The 13,141-nt window shown below is 41.2% G+C and overlaps 1 protein-coding gene across 19 annotated transcripts in view; it reads right to left on the bottom strand.

Annotated features, from left to right (window-relative positions):
• SIPA1L1 (signal induced proliferation associated 1 like 1) overlaps window positions 1-13,141 on the bottom strand; it is a 317,068-nt gene that overhangs the window by 56,347 nt on the left and 247,580 nt on the right. For all 19 annotated transcript variants that reach the window (XM_016118662.2, XM_016118665.2, XM_016118659.2 and 16 more), the window contains one exon: window positions 5,765-6,034. In XM_016118662.2, the coding sequence (XP_015974148.1) occupies window positions 5,765-6,034 (270 nt within the window). The remainder of the gene's footprint in view (window positions 1-5,764; window positions 6,035-13,141) is intronic.

Below are 13,141 nucleotides of genomic sequence, written 5' to 3'. Positions count from 1 at the left end.
AGAAATAAATGTCTTGTTTAGGCATGCAGTCTATGGTATTTTGTTACAGCAGCCCGCGCCCATATAGGAAGGAAATTCTGACACATGCTACAACATGGATGAACCTTGAAGACATCATGGTAAAGTGAAATAAACCAGTCACAAAAGGACAAATATCGTATGATTCTATTTATGTGAAGTACCTAGAACGGTCAAAACTCCTAGAGACAGAAAGTAGAGTGGCAGTTGCCAGGGGCTGAGGAGGGCAAGGGCTGGAACGGGGAGTTCCTGTTTTACAGAGTTTCACTGTGGGAGGATGAAGAAGTTCTGGAGATGGATGGTGATGACGGCTGCATAACAATGGGAAGGTACTTAATGCCACACAACTGTACACTTAAAAATGGCAAATTTTATGTTATGTGTATTTTATCATAATAAAAAAATTTTAAACTGATTTTCCCCTGAATTCATTTACTTCTGTTCCCGCTTCTTTTAAGTTCTTTTGCTTATTGGTTTAGTTATTAAAGTTTAAAAAATTTCATGGTGAGCCTATTAAAATGCCAGAATCTATGGTTGGGTCCTTGGGATATGACCATGACTAAAAAGACTACTTTAAGTTGAGAACGTGGTCAAATAAGATTAAAATGAAGGGTACTAAATTCTGTGAAGGAAGAAGACTTTCAGTGACACGAACGTTCCCAGGAGGGGCGACTAAGGTGGAGGTGAGAGGAGAGTGTTTCGGGGAACTTACGGGAGGAGCCTTCTCAGAGGAGGACGGCCTGGGCTCGGTGTCAAAACACCAGCTGTTAAGCTGCTAAGAAGGAAGTGGAAGGGCAGATCAAGCACAGCGGCAGGTGTAAAGGCATTAAGGAGAGAGAAAACAAGGCAAAAACCAGTCATGTACATGCCTAGAGCCTGAGGTGGCAGGAAGAGTAAAAGAGAGCCAAGCGGTAACTCGCAGGGAGAGATGGACTAGAAACTGAAGGCAGAAATGAAAGGCATGGCCTGGGGGGCACTCCCACTTTTATTAGACCGGTCCAAGCATATGCAGCACGGAGGGATGGACAGTAGTTTTGGCCTGAAAAATCTTCCTGGGAACTGAGAGCCCCTGAGGCGATGACAAGGAGAAAGCTTAACAATGAGGAACTCAACAACTCTACAGAAGGTAAGGACTTGACAACTAAATGGTGTGGAGACAGGGATGAGGGAGGGGTGCAGGGAACAGGGATTACGAATCCCGGTTCTGTTCTGGATGCTCAGACAGATGGCAAAGCTCTTCACCAAGGTGGGTAACACGTGAGCAGGAACAGGTAATGGAGGGGAAGGAGTGAAGCTGAAGTCAGTCTGGACTTGTATGAGACACTGACATTCGAGTGCAGATGGTTCATTAGGTCGTCACAGATATGAAAATGAAAAGTAAAACAGAGGTCAAGGCAAGACATATACTATTAAGGAACTACCCACACACAGATGATGGCTGAGGTTACTGAAATAAACCATTCTGAGATACTGCAGTGCGGGATTAAAACCAAAATGAGAAAGAATCATGGGGGCACAATTTTGGGGGCGGTAAGACAGGTTCAAAGAGGTGATAAAAAAACAGGAGTAAAGTTTTAGAAGACAAGGAAAAGGAGTTGGAAGAAGGGTGGCTTTAACTTTACAAACATGGACGTCAGCGGGACGCAGCCTGAGCAATCCCAGAGAACCTCAAAAGTTCCAAGAATTAATGATCCTCATTCAGATAAAAGGGCTAGGATCCACGGGGACAGTATTTGGAAAGTACAAGTCCTAAGACTTCTAACCACTGTTATCTTCTAAGTAAAAGAAGAGTAAGGGTTAAACAGGTGCTTGCTTTGTCTCAAAGCAGAAAATGAGCCTGTGAAGATTAGCACAGAACCTGTATGAAATAAATTTAGAAAGCATTTTCTTAAAAATAAAGGTTAGACGAGCACAGGACTATTATGCCTTCAGAAAACTCTTTGTTTCAACAATATTCACCAGGTACAATCTTCATGCCCTATACGGTGCTAGTGTCTGCTGAGGAGGGGGTTGGGGGGTTGCAAATGCAGCCAGCTATAACTCTACCTAACACACTTCATTCAGCTACTTAGAAACTCAATGCAATGAGGAAAGGGGAAGAACATGGCCTGCAGGTGAAACTCAAAAGTGCCAATGGCTCAACAAGCTCTAACACCAAATATTCACATAAAGGCTGGTAATACTTCATCTAATAAAAGAGAAAGGAAAATTATATGCTAAGATGCCTGTTGTTTATGCAAAGCCCCTGAAACAGCTAAACTTTTCTGAGCATATTAACACAGATGAGGATTTTATTACTGATCTTGAATTATGTACAAACACAGCAATGTGGTAAGTTCAACATGCTACAGCTAGCTAGCTAGCTATTTTATTTTCAATTCTACCACTACATTCTACATAAATTTGAGGACAAAATGATTGCACCACAGTGCCTATTTTTGCTGAATAAATATTAATTCTGTTAATAAATGTGAGCCCCACCAATACTATAAAATTCTATACTCAAAGGCCACCTGGAAAGCATAAAGCTCATATATTTAAATCAAATAGAATTAGACTTTATTCTATTTAGATGGCAAATGGGTCATCTGTTCTAACTGCATCAGTTTCTCTTAACAATGTATACATAGAACACAATTCAGTGAAATAATTCTTGTTAGAAACTTCAAATACCAACACGTTTTAGTATGCCATAAAAATTCTGACCTTGGTATTAAAGGCAAAGGATAATCTGTTCCGCAAATATATTTTTTTCAGTTGTTCCTAATGACCTTTACCTCTAGGATCTTGCATACAATTCAAGAAAAACTATACATCTATAGGTGGTCAATTAACATTTTCATCTAAAATGAATCATGCTGAATCCAGCCATGGTGAATGAGTAGGCAGATTTGTGTAAACATGGGCAGGGTAGACCTAACTTAAGCTTCCACAGCCGGTTTCTCTACAGTTAAACACAACTTGCCTAACCTGGGTAAGAAAAATTCATGGAATGAAACAATTATGTAAAGTCAATACTTTGGTCTCAATATTAGGCTCATGCTGTTACTGGTAAAGCAAGAACCAAGACATGACAAAACCTGTCATTTGTTCTGAACATTTGTGATTCATCTGAGAGGTCCACAGCATACTTTAGAGACTGCCTGGGTACAAATGTAAATGGAGCCTGAGGCAGGGCTGATATGAAGGGGAGAGTCAAATGAATGAGTGGCCAGCCAGCGGCCTCACTTGCATATCTCAGTAAGGTATTTTGTTCTCAGTAGGGCTGTGAAAGGAATGCTTAAATTATTCAGTTATATTTTACTATATTTCATGGAAGAAATTATATTCTCTGGTAAACTTTATGAATCTGTGGATTCGTGAAGGACTCAGGAAGTATTCCTGATGAATGTCATGAGTCTATTCTATACCCAAATACTCTTGAAATAGTAGCCAAACAGATTTTCTCAAATATTACCTTCTGTTTATGACTTGAAGTTAAAACTTAAAAAAGAAATATTGTATTACTAAAAATTAGGAATCGAATTCTTAAATTTTCACAAAAGAAGAACATTCATTTGACTATTACATACTTCAAAACAAAGATGAGCCAAATAACTTGAATATCCTGGCAATGTAGGGCTGAGATCTTCCAAGTCACCCACATCCTCCATCTGAGACCTGAAATCTGAGTCCAGTGTCCTTAAGAATACCTGCAACTGAGAAGCCTTAGGGGGAACTGAGTGGAGGTTAAATGATCCTGAAAAGCACTTGTGGCCCCACTTCTGCCACTTTATCAATACAGCTTAGAGTCACGGGGCTGCTGTTTCAGTCTTTCCTGGTGAGCATTCACTGAGATTCCTTTTTCTGGGTAGAGTTAAAATGAAAGGTGGACCCAAATACACTCGGAAATGACCTCTAGAACTCAAAGAGCTCCATCTGGGAAAAAATGGAGTTGATGCATTGTCTAGCGCTGAAAGCTGCTCGTATCATAGGATGATAATTAGCTACAAAAAATATTTTCATTTTTGGAGGTCAGTCTGTTCAGCAATACGCTTTAGTTTCTGTTGCAGGAATTAAACTCAACATGGAATTGAAATATATTCTGCTGTTGTATTATATGGAATATAATGAAAATAACACAAAAACAATTTCACTTGTGAAAGCCCAATGATTGTTCTGGAGCGAAAAGAAAATACCATTGAGAGAAAAATAAGATCCTTCTCTAAACAATGGTTTCTGAGGTTCATCTTTCAAAATGTGGGCCAGATCATGAATTCCAGTTAACACGCCCCTCAGAGAGCCCAGTTTGGAATGCGCAGAACAAAGGATTTATTCAGAGATCTTGGATGTGTTTTCCTCCTCAAAAATAATGAAAGCAAGGAGTCCAGACGGGAACGCGGCCCCTTTGGGAGAGGAATCTGTTGAGATGGACAGCAAGGATCCGTAAATAAATCTCCACGATTAAACGAGGAATTTTAGAAAGCCTGGTTTGTCTGTGTGTTTTTTACTAAATTATTTCTACATGGTATTCCAGTATTTCTGAAATAGCTAAGTGACAATGTTTTATACAATAGCTCAGAAGTTACACTAAGATAAAAGATCTTAGTGTGGTTTTTAAAACCTCCAGCTTTCTCTCCCACTTTGAACCAATGACTATTTAAGCATAGCTAGGACTTGTTTTCCTGGCCACTCTCTTCCTGCTGGACCTGGTTCCTGCTGCTCAGATGAGTAAGATACATTTTCGCTGCCACGAGGTGCTGCCTTCTACCCAGCGCAGATCCTGGAGCACAGACTTTCCCCTAGCTCTGAGAGTTTCTCATTTCTCTAGCATGGGAGCCACAAGCACAATGTAAGATGAGATCAAGACAGGCAGAAGTGATGGGGGAAAGGACAGTGGGTGGACAGAAAGAAACTGGCTTCTTCTAGCAGGTTACTGAATGAGACTGTCTCCTTCATTAGTGCAGGTAATTTAAGGCAACAAATTTATAGTGTAATTATTTAAAATGTAAAGGCTAATTTCTATTTACATTTTGAAAGTACTAGTATAGTTTAATTTTTGGCCTCGATTACAGTTCAAAGTGCTGCATTTTACAGTGAATTCCTGACAAGTGTGCTAGGGCATCCTCGCTAAGGAAGAGCCAACTGGTTATCATTTGTGAGGGAATCTGCTGTGTCTTGCAATTTAACAACAAACCTTGGTTTATCATTTTTGGGGTCCCCTCAATTCCTCTCCTTTTTGCTCATTTTACTCAAGACTGAGTGTTTTTAACACATCCACGATTTTCTTCTACTTTCAGAGCAGCAGAAAATGTTTGTGTGGTACTCGTTGTTTTCCTTTCTCATAATTCTTCATCAACAAAGTGACGGACACTCAACCGAAAACATGCATTCTGCTGCTATCATATCACTTATTCTCAAAAGATGAAGACTGTCAAAGGTGGTAATATGGTCAATGTCACCTCAAAGCATCTACCAAGTTCTAATCCACGTGGCTACTAAGTGTGTGCAGGCATGATTTCTGTTGATCCCACATGGAAATGAAAGATAAAGCACAATTACCACATCACGCAGCCGAATGCTATGCTAGAATATATCCTCATTTATCCTTATGGCTTTGGAATACTATCATGCTTTGAAAGCCACTTGTGCATGCACCTCAGTTTTAATTACTAATTTCCAGTAAAAAACGGGAAGACCAAAAAGCCAGTGCTTAAGGGTGTGGTGTTGCTTAAACTAGGGGCAGTGCCCATGAAGGCACACTCACCGCCTCTCGAGGGGGCGCCCGTCACTCGAGATGCTGCGAGGAATGTTGGCGGCTCTTTCTGGAGGTGGCATCTTCCCGTCGCCCTTCCCGGCATTCAGCCTGGAGGTCATGGGACTCTGCACCTGGGAAGGGACTTGAGGAGCATGAGGCCCCTTGCTGGCGCTCCTCTGCCATTTGTTGTTATTTCGGAATGGAAACTTGAATTCGTATGAAACCCCTTCATTCATTTTGTACTCCATCACTGGCATGCGGTAGGTTTCAGAGCAACTCCTATTAGGGGTGGGCACAGAGAGAAGAAAAGTTAATATTGTTTTTCCCTGTTGGTGGAACCACAGTGATTCTCATTACCAGTTAAAATGAATCAAACACTTCATCCTCTGATTCGAACCATCTTTTAAGCACTGGGCCCTATAATTATTTTTCTTTCAAAAACTAGAACCCCAGGAAGTATTAGTATTTTCCTTTGCTCAATCCCAACTGTTGGGTCTGCAATAATGAGTCCTTAAACAAAGAGACTCAAGGTCACCCTGCTAGGGGGTGGGATGGTACTGAGGCTTCAGGGAAGGCCACCAGGATAGCATGACAAGGTAGCAGACCCCTAAGATGGGGCCTCAGAGGAAACAAGCAGGTTTACAACTCTTCATTGTGTATTATGACTGGGGATCTAAAAGGGTGTACAGTTTTGAATTTGTTAGGATTCTGATAGTCAAAAATTAAGTGAGAAAAAATCTTGAAATCCAAATTAAGAGCCAAATTTAGCTCTGAAACGGGGGGGGGGGGGGACAATTATAGAAATTCTACAATTATCAAATGACCAGGGAATGAAGCGTAATTTGAAATCAGGCCTTCCCCCACCCCCAAAGTTAGAAATCTTCCATAGGACGGCTGTCCTCAGATAGCAGCATGAGTGAAATTAATGGCAGGCACAAATGTGTTCTGTCACTTTAGCCCTTTTGTGCCACTATCACAACCTCCAAACCTCAGGAAATGGAGAACCTACTTTCTGTTCCCTTTACCCAAACAACCAAGGGACAATCAAGCAACTATTGACCGATAGACAAATTACTGAAAAAACCTATTCCCACTAAAGCATTAATTCAAACTGTGCATTCAAACCTCATCATTAAGTGAAAAAAATGACTCTTTCTTAAAGGAATTTCAAAAATTGAGAAGCAGGTGGGAAGATCTGGAAAGGAAAGGTTAAGACTATTTGCGAAATAACCGTTCGAGATGTACTTTATAGATATATTAAGAGTCCAAACCAATACCGTCTAATAGAAAATAAAATGTGAGCCACAAAAATAAGCCACACGTGTAATTTTAAAATGTCTGGTAGCCATATTAAAAAAGTAAAATGAAACAGGTAAAAATTTAATAATAATTTTATTCAACGTAATATATTCAGAATGCTATCATTTCAACACGTAATCGATAAGTTCATATTAATAAAATTACTAATGAGGTATTTTACATTCTTCTCAATTTGTTGTGTATTTTATACATAGAGCATGTCTCAGTTGGGACTAGCCACATTACAAGGGCTCTGGAGCCAAGGTGACTCATGGCTTCTTATTAGACAAAGCAGGACCCAAAGGCATTCAGCTGAAGGCTGGACCTCATTCTGGGGAAGGGGCCATGTTGCCATGAGAATAAGCACCACAGAAGATGTCACTCGTGCATGGCCCTGTCTACGTATCTCAGGGTGACATTCCAGATGTACCCCGCAACGCGTCTCCTCGCACGCCTCCAGGACGGCCATAGCTTTGAAAGTGCTGCTTTTGGAGCAGGTGCAGTCGCTGGCATCCGTGCGCTCCTCAGTCTCAGCTCAGGTCTCCTATGGGCAGCTTTCCCTAGAGTTTCCTTACTACTCCTCCCTGACCCACCGAAAGCCTAGGTCAACCTTAATCTAACCCTCTGCCCAAGCTTCTACTGTGCACCTTTTATGCTTTAATGACAATGGCTTTCCAATTTTTTTGGACTACAATCCTAGGAAGAAACACAGTTTACACTGTGATGCATCACAACCAGGACCCCTCTCCCCCACACACATCCTTCCTCTGATAGCTTTCATCATGCTATACTCTGTTAATCTATTTCATAAAAAAATACACTGGGTGCAACATCCTAAACTGATTTTATCATAAGAATTATGATCTGCAATTTGTAAATTTTACAGAACACGACATTACTTTTAGCAGTTAATGACTTAAGTAAACCCTTTTGTCTGATATGAAAATATCACCTTAGGCTTTGATATAATTTCTTGTTTTGATTCTGATATTTCTGACAAATATATGACATTGCAACATTTTGGGGGGCTGTTTATAGAGGTATTACTGCTGTATGGTTTGAAGTCTTCCATTTCTGACTAAATATGGCATATTATACGCTTATTTACTGCTCCGGCTCTGTAAATATAACACAAAAAGCTACAGCTTGCCAAAAGAATATTAATAAAAATAATCTACGGGGAAACTTCTCTCCATCTCAAAATCAGGACTCGCTTTGCTTCTCAGCAGTGCTCCACTTAAACTTGCTAACTCAATGGATCGTATCATTTCCGTCCTTTTCTGTTAGCTGCTAGAAACCACTACCTGTACATAACTTTATTATCAGGTAGGTATCTTGGGCACTAATTTTTCAATAATGTTGCCCTCGTTCAGGTTTTCCCACCACGCCCCTTCCCCTGCCCCTGCCACATACACAGATATCCTTCACTGTTTTAATTGTGATACTCTGCATTCTACATGTACCTTCAGTGGCTGCTTCAAGTCCATATTGCATCAGGGTAGAGGATGATAAATGATAATGGAAACAATAATGAGGTAATATAAAATAGATAAGTTGTTTTCAGTTTGGGGGCCTTAGTTTCTTTGTGAAATAATTGCTGAACTTTCTTCTAGTTCAAATACTCTCTGAAATAATCTTTTGAGCTGCATAACATTTAATACTAAAACTAGTTAAAAGACCCCATTAGCCAAAGATTTCGTCTTCTCTATAGTCTATACTTAATTTCTGTCACTCTTAAAATATAACTAGACACCTTCGGCATAATCTATAATTACAGAATGTGGTCTGACAAAGCCAAATGGGGAGAGAAGATTTGTTCATAGAGGACAGAAGACAAAGGTTTCACAGAGCTACACCGTGACCATCACCTTCCACGGTGAGGAGGACCATCCACTGGCTTCCGATCATTCACTCATCTCTGTAAAATAGAGGAATGACACCTGGAATCCAGAAGTGAACAGCGCATCGAAAAACAAAGAGAAAAGCTGGCTTTTAATGACATGCATGAAAGTTTATAAAAGGAGTTTTGTTATATCATCTTTGACAAAAACTTAGTGTTGAATAGTAACAACTAACACTCAAAGCTCACAATGGACCAGACACTAATCTAGCCTCGCTATGACTCTCTGAAACGAATATATCAATATCCCCATTTATCAGATAAGGAAATGTAGACCTGGAGAGATTAATTTGCCCACAATCAGGAAGTGGCAAAGCCAGGATTTGAACCCAGAGAATTAATTTACTTCTGGTTAGTCTTAGTTCTGTCACTAAGTATACTTCTATTTCAAGTCCCCAAACTTCTTTACCTTATGGTAACTATCACATTTCACTCAGAACAGAGCCTATAGCAAAACAAAAAACTCATCAACTAAGAGCTATGATCAAAAGAAATCAAAATTTCAGGGCTAAAAGAGATATACAGTGACAGGCTGAAACCATAAGTTAATTGAAAAGCCGTTCCATCCACTTACTCTCTTTTCTGGTCTTTTTATTCTTCCTCACTTTCTCCTTTAATTCCTTATTACCCATTACTCTCTCTCTCTCTCTTTTTTCTAAGACACTAAGAAATAGAAAAATAATTGAACAGTATATAGAACAAAACATTATAACACCAGAAAAATTACATGTTTGAGGACAGCTATGTCCCTGATAAACCATGTAACTTTGGCTTAGAAACAAACACTTACCCTCATCTGATAAATGAGATATTTCAACCAGAAGATCTCTAATAGTCTTCTAGCTCTAAAAATGTTGTGACCCGTTCTTATTTAAAATGTAATTTGGTCTTTTTATGTAACTTGTTTTTCTGCACCTCTCCTTGAATAGCCCTTGACCGCTTTCCTTAAAAACTGCAGGATCCTGGCCTTCCAGAAAATAAAAGTTTGCCCTCCTATGTAACACCATCAAACATCAAAATTTAATTTGTTATCTGGGTATTTTTCATCTCGCCAACAGAACAGAATGGCTGTCCAAAACTCAGAGGTTGCAGACACTGAAAGATAAATATAGGTCATGAACTTTGGCATCTGTGATGGAGGGGGCTGAGGCGCCCCATTTGCAGTCTGACATCTTACTGCCAGGGGAAGCCTTTAAGGTGAAGTCCGCAGGTAAGTACCAACTGGTTCCTGCAGGACTGCTTCTGGCATGCTGTCATTCTAGCTAGTCACGCTTGCTCTCTGGGCAGCTACTGAACCTCTCCCAGCCTCATTCTCCTCATTGTTTCAATGGAAGTAAGGCTGCCTTGAAGATTTCTTCAAAAAGCCCAGTATACAGTAGGGGTCCAAAAAAGTTGCTTTACTTTCTCTGTCCCTTTATTTGTTACTGAAGCCCCACTTTGTTGTCATTATCCTAACTTTTTCATAAAAACAAACAAAACAAAACAAAAAATCCCGACTTTTCAAAACGAGTGGCTCTTCCATGTGAACATACATGGGTGTTCGTAATCACACACGATCTCCACGCCAGGTGCCGATGGCCTCAGGATACGGGCAGCCCTGAGGAGGGGTGGGGGATGCGCGGCAGCGCGCCTCAGGGAGGCCTGTTCGGCCTCATGCTGGAGCTGCGGTGACGCCTGACAGAGAGAGGGAGCGACTAGTGAGGGAACAGAGGAATTAGTTGCTAGGAAAACAGCAGTGGGAGTGTGAAGTGCGGAGGAGAAGAAAAGAAAGAGAAGAGAACTATCTTGTTTTGCTGAAAACCTTAGCAAGGTCCTAATGCTTCAACTGTTCCTTTGAAGTCATTTCTAAAGGCGGGAAATGGAGAGCGGGGCTTTTAGTCTGCCAAAGGCCTCGAGGGCATCATATCACACCTGGTCTGAAGGTCTGACAGTGGCTTTTCAGATGGAAACTAAGTGAAAGGGACAGAGTGTGTCTCTGTGGCCCGCGGCGCGGCGGTGCAGTACACGGGTCCTTCATCCCAGCCTCCCATGAGACATCCGAACCCACACCCTGGGTCGTGTCGCCACCAGCTCCGCTGGCAGGGAGAGGACGACAACTGGCGCCTCGGAAGCGGTGCTGCGAGAATAAGGCAAATACGGCTCACTTGTCAGGGGTGTGCTGGAGCTGGCCCGTGCTAGTCTGCAGAGTTGCTGTGAGTCTCTAGCCCAACTCTGCATTCATGGTGTCGTGTTGGTGGCTTGAAATTGGCCAGAGTGGGAGTATTTATGCCATGAGAATCAGCAAATGTTAAAAATCAAGGTCCTTTCCCCAATCGAAAGCCAATTTAGCAGCAAGCTCTTGCTTATGTTGGTATATAAGGCAAAGATTTGTGTACCAAACATACAAAGTAGCAGTTGAGAGAGCCTGGATTCTCAAGTAAGACTTAAATTTTCCAGATGACCTTAGGAACTTAACAACGTTTCTGAATCTTGGTTTCTTTTAAATAGGAATATTAACAGTATTACTTCAGGGTTGTTTTAAGGGCTAAATGCACTAATTCATATAAAAGTGCTTTTTCCAGGACATGGACATTAATTACTCTGCAAATATTAGTTGTTTTTACCAACACACCACAGAAGGCACATCCGGTCTAGTGTCTTGCCATAGATAAACCACCTCCCATCAAGGATTTATCTATTTAGGGCCGAGCCTTCGGATCCATCTTTCTAGCAACTCCTCTTCACAAGTCAATGTCTGTAACCTTACCCTTTCATCCTGTTTCCTTACACACTCTCACACACACCTATTTCCTACTTCCCCCAAGCTGCCCCACCCCCACCCCATACAAACTGGGGAGCTAGAAAGAGGAAAGACCTCTGAGCAGACAAGATGGCATCATGAGATCTACGGGCTTCATTCTGAGCAGATCAGTCCTCAGACTAGTAGCTGTAACTTGTGCTGTGTATAACGAAGGTTGACAAGTTACAAAGCTTGGTTATCATCTCTAGTTCACAGCTGTCTGCTCAGAAGCAATGAAGTAGATGATTTGTAGGAGACAACAAGGAACAGAAGGCAGACAACAGGAAGAGCACGGAGCACTTGGAGAGTACTGTAAGGACCCAACAGCCTTTCTGATCCACCTCGAGTCTGTTCAGCAAAGTGCTTGACATTAATGATGTGCTTGGAGGAACAGGAAAAGACCCGGCTAACTAAGGCAGGGTATGTGTGTAAGGCAATTTCAGAACATTCCTCCCACCTCCCCAAAATAGCTGGAATAAAAAGTTCTGGGTATATAGTTTCTAGAGAAATCCAGTCATCCAAAAGGTAGCGTTCCTTAAGGCCATTAGCTGAAGGGATTTCACCATGTTCTGACACAGGTACATAATTTCTGGGCCATCTAGGGGGTAAGCAGTATTAAGAAACACTACCTTGCACACTGTCTGGTCTGTAACATTTGGTTTTGAGAACTAAAGTCCATTTAGATCATCGTTGCTGCTAATTTTTTAAAGGACACATATGACCGATTATAACTGTTAATACAGTCTACTATCCGATGTTCATGGATCTGAGAACTCAGGGGCAGACTGGTCACGTTTTAGGGAAATAAAATAGGACGAAGAATAGTGTCTTGGCTTTAGAAGGCCTAAGAATTAATTGCCAAAGCTTAAGAGAAACTCTTAGAAAATAATGGGTTCAAAGCAAATTAACAGATTGAAAAAAACTAGCAATAATGGCATGGGTGTGCCCAAAGGAGAAAAGAAACAGTTGATTAAATTTGTTCCATCAGGAAACTTCCCCAGAGACAGAAAAATTAAATTTTCAACAGCACTGCTGGCCTGGCAGGAGCTGGGAGGGCAGGGAGCTCCTGGGCTTCCCTTTTGGAAAAGGATGGGGCCAAACTGCTGAAGCAACATGAGCAGGAGCAGCTTTTCTGAAGTCAATCCCTGACACGCAGATGCAGTTAAGAAAAAGCTTGGTGAGTCACGTTCAGCCCTCCAGGCTGAGATAGCCAAGGTCAAAACAGAACTTTATAGAGTTTTGGACAGCAACTGGGTACAAATGGGAGATTCAGACGAATAAGAGTGTCATGGAACATAAAAGAAAAACGTCTGATGGTTTGCGATGCTGAGCATCTTTTACCATTTAGTGTGTAATGCTTCTGAGTCACTGGTGCGAGATGTTTAGGATGGATATGACCAGACTTCCC

This window comes from Rousettus aegyptiacus, unplaced genomic scaffold (genome assembly GCF_014176215.1).
Source record: "Rousettus aegyptiacus isolate mRouAeg1 unplaced genomic scaffold, mRouAeg1.p scaffold_m13_p_3, whole genome shotgun sequence".
Classification (NCBI taxonomy): domain Eukaryota; kingdom Metazoa; phylum Chordata; class Mammalia; order Chiroptera; family Pteropodidae; genus Rousettus; species Rousettus aegyptiacus.
The sequence above is the reverse complement of the archived record's forward strand: the minus strand, read 5'-3'. Positions and strand labels throughout refer to the sequence as shown.